General features: G+C 39.0%; 1 protein-coding gene across 1 annotated transcript in view; it reads right to left on the reverse strand.

The window, feature by feature from the left end:
- The window catches only part of KMO (kynurenine 3-monooxygenase), a 54,558-nt gene extending 40,957 nt beyond the window's left edge, over positions 1 to 13,601 (reverse strand). Inside the window, 1 exon segment of the mRNA XM_060088391.1 lies at positions 13,527 to 13,601. Coding sequence (XP_059944374.1) covers positions 13,527 to 13,601 — 75 coding nt within the window.
- Positions 13,602 to 17,045: the final 3,444 nt, after the last annotated feature.

Raw genomic sequence — 17,045 nt, forward strand, 5'->3', positions numbered from 1 at the left:
CACATGCCGCAGGGCAACTAAGCCCACCCACCACAACTACTGAAGCCTGCGTGCTTTAGAGCCCGTGCTCCACAACAAGAGAAGCCACCACAATGAGAAGCCCGAGAACCACAACAAAGAGTAGCCCTCACTCGCCGCAACTAGAGATAGCCCGTGCGCAGCAACGAAGAGCCAGTGCAGCCAAAAAGAAAAAAAAGTAAGTAAATAAATAAATAAGCAAGCCATTTTTTTCCTGTGTAGCCACTACTTAAATTGAGAACACATTATTTGTTAACATTTGGTGTGTCTGAAGAGATCATTACAAATTGCTTCCCTCTTAATCCCTCAGTCTGAAGTGACTCCACCTTGTATTGTTGTCATCATTTTCTCATCAGTGATCAAGCTATCTCAGCTGACATTGGTGCTCGGCATAAAAAACTGTCTTAATATCTTTTTCATGCCTTTCTTCACACCTTTCCAGCAAAGCCCTGGACTCTTTTGTGTTTCACTAATCACAGCTCCTTTGATCTTCTTAATTCCCTTTTTTCCTCCCCTAATTTCTTCCAGCTTATGAAAAGTTGCCTGCCTATCTTCCTTTCACGTGTGTGTTAAAGAATATCTAGTAAGGGCAATAGTAGTAAGTTGTATCAAGGAAAAGAAAAACTGTAGGCTAACTAAAGTTCATACAATAAAATAAATTTCTTCCAAAGGCTAAATTGCTCTATAGCATTGGGGAAAAAAATAGAAAGGATTAAAGGCTAGATAGAATAAGTCTCACGGAAGGAAAAGAGAAAGATTTGTGAAACTCCTCTTTCTTTCACAGTATTATAATCATAACTGCTTTTTTTATGTTTGTGGAAAGCAGGACAGGGAAAGGATATTGATCAGGAGACTAACTGGGTCAGGAAAGTTGGAATGAGGCTAGAGGAAGTAATTTAGAAATGAGTTTTTCTTACTGGGAAAACAGGCCAGGGAGAAAGACAGTAGGATACACAAGCTACGATCTAAACAACGAAAGATCAGTGAACCTAATATAGGGAAATGGTGTAACGGAGCAGGACCCTATAGGGCCTTCCCAGGGCATGCCCTTCCACCATGTCCTCTGCTTTCGCTGCTCTCTGAAGTACCTAGATAATAGTATCTGATGCACATTTCCTGAGTTGTTTTACAGATGTGAACCCCTCCCCCCCACCAAATGGAAGATGTTAACTACTTGATGACCATGAGCACATAGCCCCCACACCTCCTGAAGCCTAAGGATTGATAATGTTAACCCCTGTGACACTGCTCTGTTACCTCACTATTAACAAACAAGAGAATTGTGCATGAGCTGATCACATACCCTGTGATACCCACCCCTCACCTGGCCTGTAACAATGCTTTGCTGAAACCCTTCAGGGAGTTCAGGGTTTTCTGGGCACGAGCCACCGTCTCCTGGCATGGCCCTGCAATAAATCTTCCTCTACTCCAAACTCCAAAATTTTGGTTTGTTTGGCCTCACTGTGTGTCAGACAGACAAACTTGCCTTTGGTGACAATGACAGAAAAGTGGAGAAACTGAGATTCAGAAGGAAGAAATCCATTCATCTGTTTCCTGGGAATTCAAATTGAATTATAGAGTAAATGAGCTGTGACAAATGATGTACAAACAAGAGTCTCAGTGACTGGGTTCAGAAGAGGCTCAGTTCCAAGCCAATGGTGGGCCAATGGTCTACTTTCATGTGCTTGTTATGTTACTTTTCTTTGACCAAAATTTGATTCCAGGATCTTGGGAGATGAAGCTGACTCAAGTGGAGATTCTCCTTCAATCCTTTCTAAGGTTGGAAGTGTTGATCCCTACCTCTCTAACTTCTGTGTTTACCAACTGAGCGTGTATAAATGGTTCCTCATGAGGCAGAAGGAAAAGAAGGAACCTCAGGTGATATGGACACAACAGGGTTAAATATAATCTTGGTTCATGAAAATATCAAGGGTTAGAGAGGATGAGGGCAAATAGGATCTCTTATGCATTGCTTGCAATGATCTCAAGTTGAGTATTCACATAACTGACAAATCAGCAATTCCTCTTCAAGGCATATACCCAAGAGAAACTCCAGGAGACACATGCCAGGATATCCAGAGCTACAGTTTTCATAACTAAAAATAAACAAAATACTGGAAGCAGCCTAAATAGCCATCACAGAGGTATGGACAAATAAATTATGGTATATTTACACAATAAAATACTACAATATGAATATATTAGTAACACTACAAGTAAAAAGAACATGTCCCAGATGACTTCATACTGCATGATACTCATATAATAAAGACAACTACAACTAAACCACAGATACATGTATATAACAATTTTTAGAAGTATATATTTTATAGAATTTTTTTTTTTTTTTTTTGAGGTACGCGGGCCTCTCACTGTTGTGGCCTCTCCCGTTGTGGAGCACAGGCTCCGGATGCACAGGCCCAGTGGCCACAGCCCACGGGCCCAGCCGCTCCGTGGCACATGGGATCCTCCCGGACTGGGGCACGAACCCGCACCCCCCACATTGGCAGGCAGACTCTCAACCACTGCGCCACCAGGGAAGCCCCAGAAGTATATATTTTTAGAAGCATATTATTTATGTGTGTATATATATGATCAGCATATATCATATATACATAAAACTTTTATATATATAAAATCAAGAGAATGATAAACACAAGATTCAGGCCAATGTAATGGGTGGGAGAGAAGCACAGAGGCTGTTATAAGTCATTCAGTGTATCAATTCCAGGTTGAGTGGTGAGTTCAAAAGTACTGCTGCTTATTATTATTAATAAACACACAAAAGAATAAACAAAAATGCCTTCTCCAAGACCAGTCATAATAAGGTGTCCAATTCTGTATAACTAAGGTTTGAATAAAATTAAAAGAAAAAATATTGGTAGATGTTACATAAATTCAACTAGAAGGATTAGTAACATGGCTAATAAAGTACTTTTCAGACTCTAACTTTATTTCTACTTCTTACTTTGTGTAAAATGCACTTAATCAGGAATGAAGTGCCTTCTTTAGTTGTTACACAGGCAAAAAAGCTACCAAGACATAAAGATATAAATGCAAAGGAAAATGTGTGTACATCATTCTGAGCACACCACAAACTCTCAGTTAAGGCACAGCTGGTTCCTGTGCATCAATAGGGGAGGAGGGTGGTGAGAGGAGAGAAGAAACTAGGCAGGGTCAGACTCCTGGGAACAGTCAGCAGTTTTCATGCCAGTTCTTAGAGTTAAGCCTGGACAGAGCTAAGACAGTTCTATTAATGACATGAACAATTATGAAAAATCTCTATATTTCTTTTGAAACACCAATAGTCCACAATAGTAAACAGTTTTGATCATAAAATAATTTGTAAATTAAATGTTTTATTAACAACTGGTCTAGCCTGTTTGCTTAAACAGAGCTCTGATGAGATTCCTGGGTTACGTAATTATGGATTTACCCAATGTATTGTTCTTCCATTTCTCTACTTCCTCCTGTCTTACTTCCTTCTTTAAAGGTCATATGCTTTGACCCCACCCTGACCCATTATATTGATGCCTAACTTACAATTTAAAAGATAATTTGAAAATTTCTTTTATATAAATGTGAGTGAGATAAGCTTCTCAGGCATTCAGCAGGTGTGGCTTTTTGTAATAGGATTCATTAACTTTCTGCTGATTCCCATGTGACCTCTTCAGCAATGATTGTTCAAGTGTCCAATGATCATGAGAAAACTGTACCTTTTAATTTATAAATGCTGACTTTGACAGGAAGAGGCGACATGATTATAAACAAGTCATACCTTTTATGCCTTTTAATATAATGTGTTTGAAATTAATCTGATAATGTAATGTTAAACATGTGTCAACTATGTCGACACATAGTGTCAACATAATGAAGCATATAAAACTCTCCCTAAGAGTCACAGAGTTTGTTTGTTTATGAGTCTGTCACCAAACAGACTTTTGTAAAGTCCTTCACTACCTCCTACTCATGAAACTATAGCTTGATCTCTGAAGAACTTGATCTTTGAACATAGCAATGTAATGAGAAGAACAAGACTGTTAACTGTACTTACTCTGAAATAAGCAAATAAAAGTGTCTTCAGGGACTTCCTTTGTGGTCCAGTGGGTAAGACTCTGAGCTCCCAAAGCAGGGGGCCTGTGTTCAATCCCTGGTTGGGGAACTAGATCCCACATGTATGCCACAACTAAGAGTTTGCATGCCGCAAATAAGAAGTCCACATGCTGCAACTAAAAAAGATCCCACATGCCGCAACTACAGATCCCACATGCCGCAACAAAACATCCCATGTGGGCTTCCCTGGTGGCGCAGTGGTTGAGAGTCCGCCTGCCGATGCAGGGGACATGGGTTCGTGCCCCGGTCCGGGAGGATCCAACATGCCGTGGAGCGGCTGGGCCCGTGAGCCATGGCCGCTGAGCCTGCACGTCCGGAGCCTGTGCTCCGCAACGGGAGAGGCCACAATAGTGAGAGGCCCCCGTACCGCAAAAAAAAAAAAAAAAAAAAAAAAAATCCCATGTGTCGCAATGAAGATCCCTCATGCCACAGCTAAGACCCAGCGCAGCCTAAATAAATAAATAATGAATAAATATTTTTTTAAAAAAAGGTCTTCATACTTTGTAACTATTCCATCTGCTAGAATTGTGTATGTTATGCCAAATGTTGTTTTATTATTTAAGACTTACTCTGAACTCTCTGTCCTGTATCATCTGAGATTGGTCTCTAAGGCAGAGCAATAGTCTTGATTTTCCCTCCTTTGATGATGATAAGATGAATGCTCCACACACTTTCAAGTAGGGGCTCTTAGGAAAGCTTGTTCATGACTTTTTCTCTGGCCTAGATCCTTCTCCAGAATACTATCACTGACTACTGAACCTCTCTTCCTGGGTGTCTTACAGGAGTCTTCATCTCAACATACCTCATATTCAGCTTATTCCCACTCCTCAACCTTCAAACCCTTCTCCTCCTCTGTAGTTCTTAGTGAATGGCAACTCTGCCCACTATTTCACCCAACCAGGATACCTCGGAGAATAGTTAATGCCCCTCCCTACCTACCAATATACATTTAATTAGGTGACAAGTCCTATTTATTGCACCTCTTGAATCTCTCTCAAAATAGATCTCCTACCCATACCTTCCACATTCCTTATATGGGGCCCTCATTACCCTTCACCGGGACTACTACAAGTTTTCTAATAACTCTCCCTCCCCCCCCCCCAGTCTCTATGTATTTAAGCCATACTTCCACCAGAGCTAGTTATCTTCTAAAACAGAAATCAAATGATGCATTTTCTTAAAATCCTTTAATGGCTCCTCATAAGTCCTTAGGAAAAAGTCCCAAATTTTCAACATGGCATAAAAGACTTTTACATGGGAACCCAGCCTCTCTCTCCAGCTCATGTTTTGCTATTCCCTTGTACTATCTGTAAGAGGTATACCAAGGTCACTGTATATTTCCTGAATATGCCATGCACTTTTATACGTATGAGCCTTTGAATCTAATGTTCCTTTTGCCTGGACTATTTTTTTCTGCTTTAGCCTTCATTCAAGACTCATGTCCTCTGTGCAATTTCTCTCAGTATTTCTCCTACTCCAAAAGACTTGTCTTTTCTTCTTTAACTCCATGGATGTATATATGTGTGTGTGTGTGTGTGTGTGTGTGTGTGTGTATACATATGTATATATGTGTTTTAACATCTCTCATAATTAACTAAATTATTTATTTACATTCCTGTCTGACTTTCTCACCAGGCTGTGAGTGCCCAGAGAATAATGATATGTGGTGTATGGCTTGTACTTTATCAATCTTTCTATTTCTGGTACAGACCTGATACTTAGTAAAAAACTTAACATTTTTTAATAAAAAATTAGAAAATAGAGATAAACATGAAGAAAAATGTAATCTCCCACAATCTTACCATCAGGGAGAACCAGTGTTAAGATTTTCTGTATATGTAAAGCAAACAATATTTCTTTTAAAAATGGTAGCAGGATATATATTTTATTTCATAATTTCCTTTAAAAAATGAATAGTATACTGTGAATATATTTCCAAGTCATAAAATATTTTAAATCATAATAATTGATAATTGCAATACATTTCATTGTATGCAATGCCCTTATGTTTGTACATTTGAGTTATTTTAATTTTTTAGGATTATAAATGATTGCATGGTGCCCACTGAGTTCTTTTGATAAAATCACAGTAAGGAAATGGTCCATCAAAGCACAAGTCTTAGTGGCAGGGACCAAACTCTCAGAAACTTCTGAGATCTACACCCTCTTTCTGTCTGCCCCATTGGTTCTTAGGCCTTAGTACCAGGGAGGAATGGAATAAATATAACAGGGTAACGAGAAAGGAGGGAGAAGAAAATCTGAGATAAGTGGAGGAGATGATTTTGATTGCCTGGAGTGTGGGAGGAGTTTGCTGTATCTTCTTTGGTTTTGTTTTTGGAATAGCTGCAAAGTACATGAAAGAGATTGAGAGTGAGTGAGATTTTTAGAAGGTTTTGTTACAGGTTTTGAACATACTCCAGATTTGGTGTGTTTGGGAGACCACGTTAAAGATTCTAATGCTTTTAATTCCCCTCAGGTTGAAGGACGATCGTCCCTCTAAATGTAGTGTCTTGTTGAGGATGACTTCGAGAGAGAGAGCTGATGCTGCTTTCCGCAATTCCCCCCTATTTTTAAGAAAATCAGCATGTATTTTTTCAAATTTTATTCCAGAAAAAAGTACCAATTTAGATTATCATCAACAGTGGAGGAGTGCTCTTTTCTCTTTGAGTGGACAGTTAGATGAATAGGTGGATGGATAGATGTTTATGGACAGATGGACAAACAGTATTTTGGAACCAATGAAAAGGAAAGCAAAACACGTTCCTTGCAGGCAGTTAATACTTTGATCTGTCTAGAGTTACTGGTTCCATTCCAGGTACTGCTCATCAGGTAGCAAATGAAATAAACACTGAGCAAGGAATTCTGTTTTATGTAGGTGAGAACAGGATTTATGAGACACCTTAGAAGTCCATCATCAGGATAGCAAAAAATAAAAAATAAAAAAATTCAAAATGTTAGTCTGGTGTGTTAGAGAAATACAGATACTTCAGCAAGATAGCTGAAAGAAAACTTGTTCAGTGGGAGGAAATGAAACACAAGCAAAATTACAAAAGAGATTGAGGAAAGCTGGTAGAGTGAAATGAAAACTTATCCCTAGCTATTGAGTAAATTCAGGATGACATCTGTGGTCACAAAAAAAATCCACTCTACTTCTGTTTGTAGAAGTTGCTAGATATCAGGGCAGTAATAAAGGTTTTTCATACACAGGTTTTAGTGCCTGAAGAGCAGAAAACAAGAGTGGAGTGAATAGAGTTTTGTTTATTTTAATATTAATAAAACAATGATAATAATAAAGGTAATTAAATTATTTACATGGTTTGTCTCATCAATATGTGCATAAAATAAAAAGTAAATACTTGAACCAACTATATATAGACCTATATATGGAACTATATATAGACCTTGACCAAAGATTATGAAACATTTGATGGTTTATATGTGTCTAGAATATTTATTTTGTAGAAAGTAAAAATTCTGGGTGACATTTGATTTCTGTTTTTACGAAGACTACATTGAGAACAAAGCTAACGATCTGTGAGTGAGGAAGTATGAAAAAGAAGCAGCATAATTGTAGAATTAAAAGACCTATGGACCGGCACATATATACAATGGAATATTTCTCAGCCATGAAAGAAACGAAACTGAGTTATTTGTAGTGAGGTGGATGGACCTAGAGACTGTCATACAGAGTGAAGTAAGTCAGAAAGAGAAAAACAAATACCGTATGCTAATACATATATATGGAATCTAAAAAAAAAAAAAAAAAAAGATGGTCCTGAAGAACCTAGGGGCAGGACAGGAATAAAGACGCAGATGTAGAAAATGGACTTGAGGAAACGGGGAGCGGGTAGTGTAAGCTGGGAAGAAGTGAGAGAGAGGCATGGACTTATATATATCACCAAATGTAAAATAGATAGCTAGTGGGAAGCAGCTGCATAGCACAGGGAGATCAGCTCAGTGCTTTCTGACCACCTAGAGGGGTGGGATAAGGAGGGTGGGAGGGAGACGCAAGAGGGAGGGGATACTGGGATATATGTATATGTATAACTGATTTACTTTGTTATACAGCAGAAACTAACACACCATTGTAAAGCAATTATACTCCAATAAAGATGTTAATAAATAAATAAATAATAAAAATAAAACAAGTAGGGGAAAAAAAAAAAAAGACCTAGGGACCTAGTTTTAGACCATGATGAAGAAAATGAGAGGCAGAGAGGGTAAGATTTCTTGGGCTTCCAGCTGGTTGCAGCCTCTCCTCCTCCTCTTCACTGACTTCTGCTCTTTCTGTCCAACTGAGCTGAGTGAAGAGTGAGCTCTGAGGGGAAAGATCCTAGGGAGAAAGGGCAGAAAACACCATCTAGGGCCAATTTGGCATCAGGACTATTTTGAGCCTATAAATCTGTGACAGAATTATCATCTATAGAAGTGAGACACAACCTCTCATAGAATCAAGGTCAAGCAGTTTCAAAGGCAATGACTTGAATACTAGGGGAGAGGGCACAATTAACCACAGTAAGTCATAAAATGCACAAGTCTCCTTACCCTGATGTTTTGAATGACTTTACCCTCTAAATAGCTCTCAATGGAGAATTTTGCTGGGTCAAACATAGGGAGAATGGAGTGGTGTTGCTTCTCAGCAGGGGAGACAAAAGAATTGCTTCAATATTGCCCTAAAATACATCTTCAAAGTGTGTGCCAGAACAATGCACACATACTTCAACAGAAGGCTGCAGCTAAGGCTGGAATGCTTAATAGTCCTTTCAGCTAAAACTCTTTTAAACTTCAGCCAAAAAGTGAGGGTTCAGTAGCTGTAGTTGTCACTGAAATCTCTGGTCATTTTTATCATACCTGTAAACACTGAAAATAGTCACCTCAGAAGCAGCATTTCTGAATACCAAGGACCTGAATACCTACATATCTTAAGGATACATGTGAAGAATAGATGGCCTTTCTTTTGACTTCTCTGGCTTGTCACTTTGTGGAGAAAACACATCTCACTGTAACACAAAGTAAGGCAGCTTGTGGGGCAGTTTTTTTCCCCTAGGTCAACTTGTTAGAATTGGAAAACTGTAAAACTCCTTCCAGCCTGAAAAGTAGAGATTGTTTTTCAAACTAGTCCCTCAAAGGACTGCATTCCTTATGATTCCATTCTGATGAAAAATATTGTCTTTCTTTTAATTGCCCATAACTTCTAAGAGCATGATCCCCCATTTTGTTCTGAAAGCAAACTCATGCACACAAAATATTTTAGTGTGTTTGACAGTATAAGGCACTGGGATAACCTTCATAAAAGGAAAGGGAGCAGGACCCAAAGATAAGAAAATCTTTAGACTCATGAAGTTAAAAACCTTCTATGGGGAATACACTATGCATATCTATAACTTTCACAGAATGCAGTCTGTGAGAAAGGCAAGCAAAGCTCTATGCGCATTGCAGGGGAAGGGGAGGTAATCACTATTGCAGGGGAAGGGGTTGGGAGCAGTGCTTCACACAAGAAGGAAGATAACTAAGTCAATACAGTCATTTTGCTAAATATCCGGATTAATGTTCTTGAAAAACTGTTTTAACATCTTTTTCCACTCTTCAATAGCTCAACTTTCACCAATTTATGACCATGGTTTACAGTTTCTTTCACCTTTAGTTTCTGAGTAAGATTCTTTCACTGATCTATTGGCTCCTTCTGACCTTTTGGACTTGACATGTCTTCAAAGAACAGAAATCAACTGGTTAATCACAGAATCAGATGATCACTATACTAGAGCAAAGGTAAATTCTAAGGGTAATCTTTCACTAGGCAAGGCACCATTGGGGAAAAAAATAAGTTCACTATATTCTTTGGACTTCTGAGTAAAGGTTCTCAGCTCCATTGCATTTTTTCCCCTGGGGCCCAGAGAGAGTCTTTAATGTAGTAGACAGTATGAAGGACTAGGATCAGTCCATGGGGAGGAAGAGTATGGGAAAGGTGGGGAAAAAATGCAAGGGGGCTTTCCTGGTGGCACAGTGGTTGACAGTCCGCCTGCCAATGCAGGGGACATGGGTTCGTGCCCTGGTCCGGGAAGATCCCACATGTCGCGGAGCGGCTGGGCCCGTGAGCCATGGCCGCTGAGCCTGCGCGTCCAGAGCCTGTGCTCCGCAACGGGAGAGGCCACAACAGTGAGAGGCCCACGTACCACAAAAATAAAATGCAAGGAAGTAGATGAGCAAGAAAATAATTTTGTCCTTTATGTATTGAATTTAACCTTCTTGAATTGCTCTATTTAATCAATGTTTTTTGTTCTTAATTTCCTCAATATTCAGACTTCCATCCAATATGAAATTTCTTTTACCTTCATATCATTAAGAAGAGTTTTTCATCCCTCTCATTCATTCATCCATCAAATACCAACTAAATAATGACATTAAGCAATGTTAGGCATGGTTTCAGCCATAAGAGTCTATATCCTAGTTGGAGTAGATATTTAATAAAGAGTTTACCTTTATTTACCAAAAACAAATAAAGTGTATAAGTTCAGATACTGATAAATAATACAAAAAAACAAAAAATAGGGAAAAGATGAGGCCAGGCAGGTAGACAGGCTCAGTTCCTATAGGGCCTTTGTTAAGGAGTTTGGATTTTATGTTTTTGTAGTGGGAAACCACTGGAAGGTTTTAAGCAAACAGTGATAATTATCACACTAATTATTTAAAAGTGGATGCTGTGTGACTGCCTGTGGATAAGAGTAGAAGCTGGGAGACCACTTAGGAGGAAATCAGGACTATGGTTGAAGGATGATGATGGCCTGGACTAGGATGTTAGCAATGGCCAGAATTGAAATATATCTTGGATATAGAGCCACCAAGGCTTACTGGTAGAGTGAAAGAGGAATGGGGTTTGCATAAAATGAGAAAAAGAATCAAACATGATTCCTAGGCATGGACCTGAGCAATTAGGTAAATAGAATTCTTTTGCAGAGGAATTTTAGTTGCTTGTTAATACATGTGTATTAATTCATGTCTTCTATTTTCTAGCACATGTATGTATGCATGCACAGATAATGATGTGTTTACATGATGAAGAGTTCAAGTGTTATTCAGGGAGAAATCTGTGGATGATACCCACATTTTTATGCCTTCCAAAATCATATATCCAATCACATATTTGTTATCTCCCCTTGGACTTCTAAGAGACATTTTAAGATATATCACTCCTGTCACCCTGGTCCAAGTCTTGGACAAACACAACAGCCTCTTAACTGGTGTATCTGGTCTTCTTACAATTTTCCCAACTCTTCTCTACATAACAGCCTAAGGAATCTTAAAATTGCAGCTTGCTTTCCTACCTAAAACCTTCCAATGGTTTTCAGTTGTGTCTAGGATAAAATCTGTCTGCCTTGCCCTCTAAGATCCTAGGATCTCTGGCTATTTCATTCTCCCCAGCCTCAGCAGCTACTCTTCTCCACTCTCATTCTTTCTGCCTTTCTGTCTGCTCCAAGAAAGTGCCCAGCCCATTATCTATCACCTCAGTGTTTCTCTTCAGACAGTCGTTCATCTACCCAAAATGCTCTTTATGTAGCCCTTCTCATGGTTGCTTCCTTCTCATTATTCAGGTCATATGCCTCCTCCTCAGAAAGGCTGTCCCTGAGCACACTCTAAATGGACACCCGTTAAGACACTACAGCATTACCCTGCTTGCATTTCTTTCATAGTGCTTAGATCTCACTGAATTTATTTATTCGTTTTCTTCTCCATTGTCTTCCTTCTCCCTGAATGCTCACCACTGTATCCCTAGTACCTAAAGAAATGTTGGCACATAGCTGGCACCCAATAAGATTTTGTTGAATACATGAATTCTCATTTTATGCAAAATTTAGAAAGGAAGAAACTGGACTGAAGCCTGGTATGAAGTATGAACAAATGACGACACATGTCACATGCATTGGCCAACACGGCATGTGGTAGCCTACCTTAGCATTTTGAAATTTAGAACCAGAAAAGTTAGAACTGTCATCGTACTTTTGGGAAAACACAAGACAGAAGGCAAAACAAAAGTCGGAATTAGTACAAACTGTATAACTCTATGTGCGATATAAGATATACTGATCTATATACAACCCAGAACAGTGTCTGGCACATATTAGGCCCTTAACAAATTTTTGTTGAGTAAATGAATGAATGAGCTTAAGGCCTGCAAATCATTAGACCAAAAGCAAAACCAAAATGATTAAACTTTAACTAATGGGGATATTTTTACTCCAAAATAGGAGTTCTGCTAAGGGAGGGGAAATACAGTTTAGCTGAGGCAGCCCCACGTTAAGCAGAGCGAGCTTTCATATAATAACGCCAGAGCAGAGGAGAGTCCCCTCCTACATCTTGCTAAATGTGGGCCATCTCAGCCCCTTCATCTCACCGGCTCTGTGAGAGAGGAGGCCTAACTTCACCACCCTAGGACCAGCTCCACTGCGGCAGCCAAATAAGGTGACTAAACAGGTTTTACTCCCAAGTACTCAGATAACTAGTGAACATTCAACATGATAGTTTTGCATTAACTTCATGTTGCTTGATCCTTTTATTCTTATTAGACAGTATAAACTGAGTTATTAACCAAAGTGGGGCAAATGTTTTGATTAAAATGACTATTTACACTAATAATCTGTTTTTAAAGAGTAGCCAATTTGGGGATTAATCAAATTCGATTTGCTTTGTTTTCTATTTTTTAAAATGCTGTACTCAAAAAGCAAGGGAAAACAGACACTTCTGTATTTAATGGAAATAAAACTGCTTTTCTAGGAAAGAGCAAACTAAACTAATACCACATTTTAAAAAGGTGTATTTAAATATCAGAAAAGTTTCAAAAGAAAGTGAACAATCCTTACAAGTGATTAGTAATAATCATTAAAATACGTGAAATAGGTAAGGAAGATTAGAGGTACAAACTTCCACTTACAAGATAAATGAACTGTACATCATGAGGAATATAGTCAATAATTATATAGTATCTCTGTATGACAACAAACATGTGGTCAAAAAGTACAAACTTACAGTTATAATGTAAATAAGCACTAAGGGTGTAATGTACAACATGTAATTAATACTGCTATATGTTATTTATGAAAGTTAAGAAAGTAAATCCTAAGAGTTCTCATCACAAGGAGATATTTTTCTTTTATTTTGAATCTGTATGAGAAGAGGGATAATGTTCACTAAACTTATTGCAGCAATCATCTCATTTTGTATGTAAGTCAAATCAGTATGCTGTACACTTTAAACTTATACAGTGCTGTATGTCAACTATACCTCAATAAAACTGGAAGAAAAAAATTAAAGAAGTTAATCTCTGATAAACAAATAAAAAAGAGTAATGATAATTAATATAATACTGCTAACAGGAATAATATATCCAAAGAGATTCTTACCAAGCCACCACCAATGACAGCTATATTTTTCCTTTGAATATCAGAAGAATCCATCACTGCCAAAGTGGTTTCCATAATTTTTGCTGGTCTTGTCACGGAGAAAACTGTCTCCTACACACTGATTTCCTCCGGTCTTTACTCTGCCCAAAGCCCTCACAAATGTGAGCCAGCAGCATTATTTGAGCAAGGCTAATTTTCCTTGAACTTAAAAGGTAGCATTTAACCTGTTAGTTGCCCAGAGGACAATCAGCTCAACTTTAGAAAAAAAGGGAATTCATTGCAATAATCAAATTTTGAAAAATCCAGACAAGTGAAGCCACTCACTATCTTATGTGTAAAACAGAATTTTTAAAGCACGGTTTTACAGCTTTTCTTCTTCCTTTTCTAAACCGTGTATTCTTACTTTCATTTTCATCCATGACTAACCATGAATGAAACTTCCCTGGTCTCATGTCCCAGAGCATCTTACACTTTTCTTAGGAAGATGGAATGGTTTCATAATTGATCTGTGGATTATTCTTGTTATTAAGACTGGTCAGGAATTTCAGCTAAATGGTCCTCATGGATTGTCTTTTTTTTTGCATCAAATGCTAGAAACGTTAGAATCTAATTTGTGCATTAACACTAGGGGAGATGGTTAATATATGCTTTTTGTAAATTTATTCATGGCTTCATATTATCTTTCCACTTCTTTGTCTTCTTTCACCCCATTTTAAAAGCATATTTTAAATTTTTTGTGCATATTTTTGAATTGAGGGTTTCTTAAAAATGGAACATGATGTGTAAAATAAAGTAAGAACGTAAATGAAGATGCTTTCTCCCTGGTGAGAGCAGACAGACTTCAGAACGGTTTTTCCCTGGTGAGGAACTAGAGTTAGACATCATTCAATAGTGACCCTTGTGGATAAGTATGGTTAGAGTTGCTAGAAGAAGTTGTTGTTAGGAATTTTTATTTATTTTTTTATTTAGAATAGGTAATATTACATTCACATGGTATGAAATACAAGAGGCACAAAAGGGTATACAGTGAATAGTCATTTTTCTTCTAACCCTGTCCCTTGGCCAACTATTTCTCCTGCCCAGAGACAGCCACTGTTTTGGTGTCTGGGTTTCCCTACTCTTCTGTAAACAGCACTCTCTCCCTCTCTCTCTCTCTCCCTCTCTCTCTCTCTCTCTCTTTCTCTCTCTCTCTCCCTCCCTCCCTCCTCCTCCCTTCCTTTTCATAAATAGTAGCCAATTTTACATACTTTTCCATGCTCTATTTTTTCATTTACAACATAAACTCAAGAATTCCAATATACAGAGAACAGTTTCATTTGTTTTTTAAAATTGTGGACTGTAACACAAAAAAACTAAAGTACATAAAACACAAGTGTACAGTACAATAACTTACTGTAAAGCAAGCACCCATGTATTCACCACTCAGGCTACAAAAAATCATTGCCAAAAGTCTACATGTGTTCCCTGCCGATCACCACCCCCTTCACAGAGGTAACCACCATTTATACAAGCATCCTTAAAATACTTTAGTTTTGCCCTTTTGCCTCTTTTTAAACTTTACTGTAAATGAATTTATGTCGGGTTTTTTTCTTTGAAATTTGCTTTTTTTCTCAATATTATGCTTCTTAAGATCCATCTGTGTTATTCCACGGAGTTCTAGTTCACTCATTTTCACTTATCCATTCTACTGCTGATGGATATTCGGGTGTTTCCAATTTTTTAATATTTTGAATAATGCTGCTGCTTGACCATCCTTGTATATACGATGTAGTGCACATACATATGAGTATGTATAGGAATTACATACTGGTTATGCATATTTTTAACTTTCCAAAATAAACCACAGTTATGTTCCAAAATATTATACTTTTACTTGACACAGTGTATAGAAGTTTCTCTTCTGCTACATCCTCATTATCATGTACTTCACTAGTACATCTAGTTTTTGCTGGTCTGGTGGGTGTGTACTGTATCTCACTGTCATTTTAATTTGCATTCTTTGATTATTAATGAAGTTGGGCACCTTTTCTCCTGTTCATTCACATTTGCTTTTCTTCCTCTGTATGGTGTTCATTTTTTCTTTTGTGTAGCCTTTTTTTTTTTTTAAACTCACACTGGATATGAGTTTTATTCTTTTTTTTTTTTTTTTTTTTTTTGTGGTATGCGGGCTTCTCACTGCTGTGGCCTCTCCCGTTGCGGAGCACAGGCTCCGGATGCGCAGGCTCAGCGGCCATGGCGCACGGACCCAGCCGCTCCGCGGCATGTGGGATCCTCCCAAACCGGGGCACGAACCCGTGTCCCCTGCATCGGCAGGCGGACTCTCAACCACTGCGCCACCAGGGAAGCCCTATTCTTTTTATATATTGCAAATAACTTCTTCTACTCTGTGGCTTGCCTTTTTGCTTTCTTAATGATGTGTTTTGATGAAAAGATATTCTGAATTTTAACATATCAAATGTTATCAACCTTTTCCCTTATGGGTTTTTTTTTTTTCTTTTCCTGCGGTACGTGGGCCTCTCACTGTTGTGGCCTCTCCCGTTGCGGAGCACAGTCTCCGGACGCACAGCCTCAGCGGCCATGGCTCACGAGCCCAGCCGCTCCGCGGCATGTGGGATCTTCCCGGACCAGGGCACGAACCCGTGTCCCCTGCATCGGCAGGTGGACTCTCAACCACTGTGCCACCAGGGAAGCCCCTATTGGTTTGTTTTGATGGTTATTTATTTGGGGGGAGTAGGTAATCATGTTATCTAATTTCCATACAAGCATTTTAAACTGAGTGCTCAAAATTCTTTTTGAAAATTAAAAAAAAAAAAAAAAACCCGCAGGAGGGAGATAGATAGAAGGACGTGGAACTCACCTCCTCCCACAAATACATCAGAAATACATCTATATATGGAACAATTCTCACAGAATACCTACTGAATGTTGACAGAAGATCTCATACAACCAAAACTTCGAGACAGATTACCATGTAATCAAGTAGGATGAAAGGGGGAAAAAAAAGGAATTGGTAGGGGACCCGCATCCCTGGGAGGGAGCTGTGAAAGAGGAAAATATCCCAGGAACACCCTTCAACAGCTGAGATAACAGCCAGGATACATAGGGAGCTTCAGAGGCTCAGAGGAGAGTGCAACAGCAGGATTGTGGCAGGCAGAACAGAGCAAGACCAGCACAGAGAGTCCTGGCCACCTCCCGGCACTCCCCAGACCAAAATGAATGTCTGCTGGTGTGTGTGAGCTGGCTACTGAAATTTGGGCTTCAGCAGACAGACTTGGGGAGGGGATTGGGGTTGGCTCCATGAAGACAGCCTGAGGGGGCTGGAGTGTGGTCTGAGCAGCAACCACAGGTGTACACAGGACTGGCCCTGGTCCACCATAGAAGCCCCATTGTTAACACAAGCCTGAAGGGAGGGACACTGCCCTGCCATAGCAGCCTCATTCTCAGCATGCTCACAGTGGGCATGGCTCCACCTGTACAAATTCTAGGAGTGTGCAAGCAACAGTGGGTTGTCCACATGCA

Source organism: Mesoplodon densirostris, chromosome 2, assembly GCF_025265405.1.
Source record: "Mesoplodon densirostris isolate mMesDen1 chromosome 2, mMesDen1 primary haplotype, whole genome shotgun sequence".
Classification (NCBI taxonomy): domain Eukaryota; kingdom Metazoa; phylum Chordata; class Mammalia; order Artiodactyla; family Ziphiidae; genus Mesoplodon; species Mesoplodon densirostris.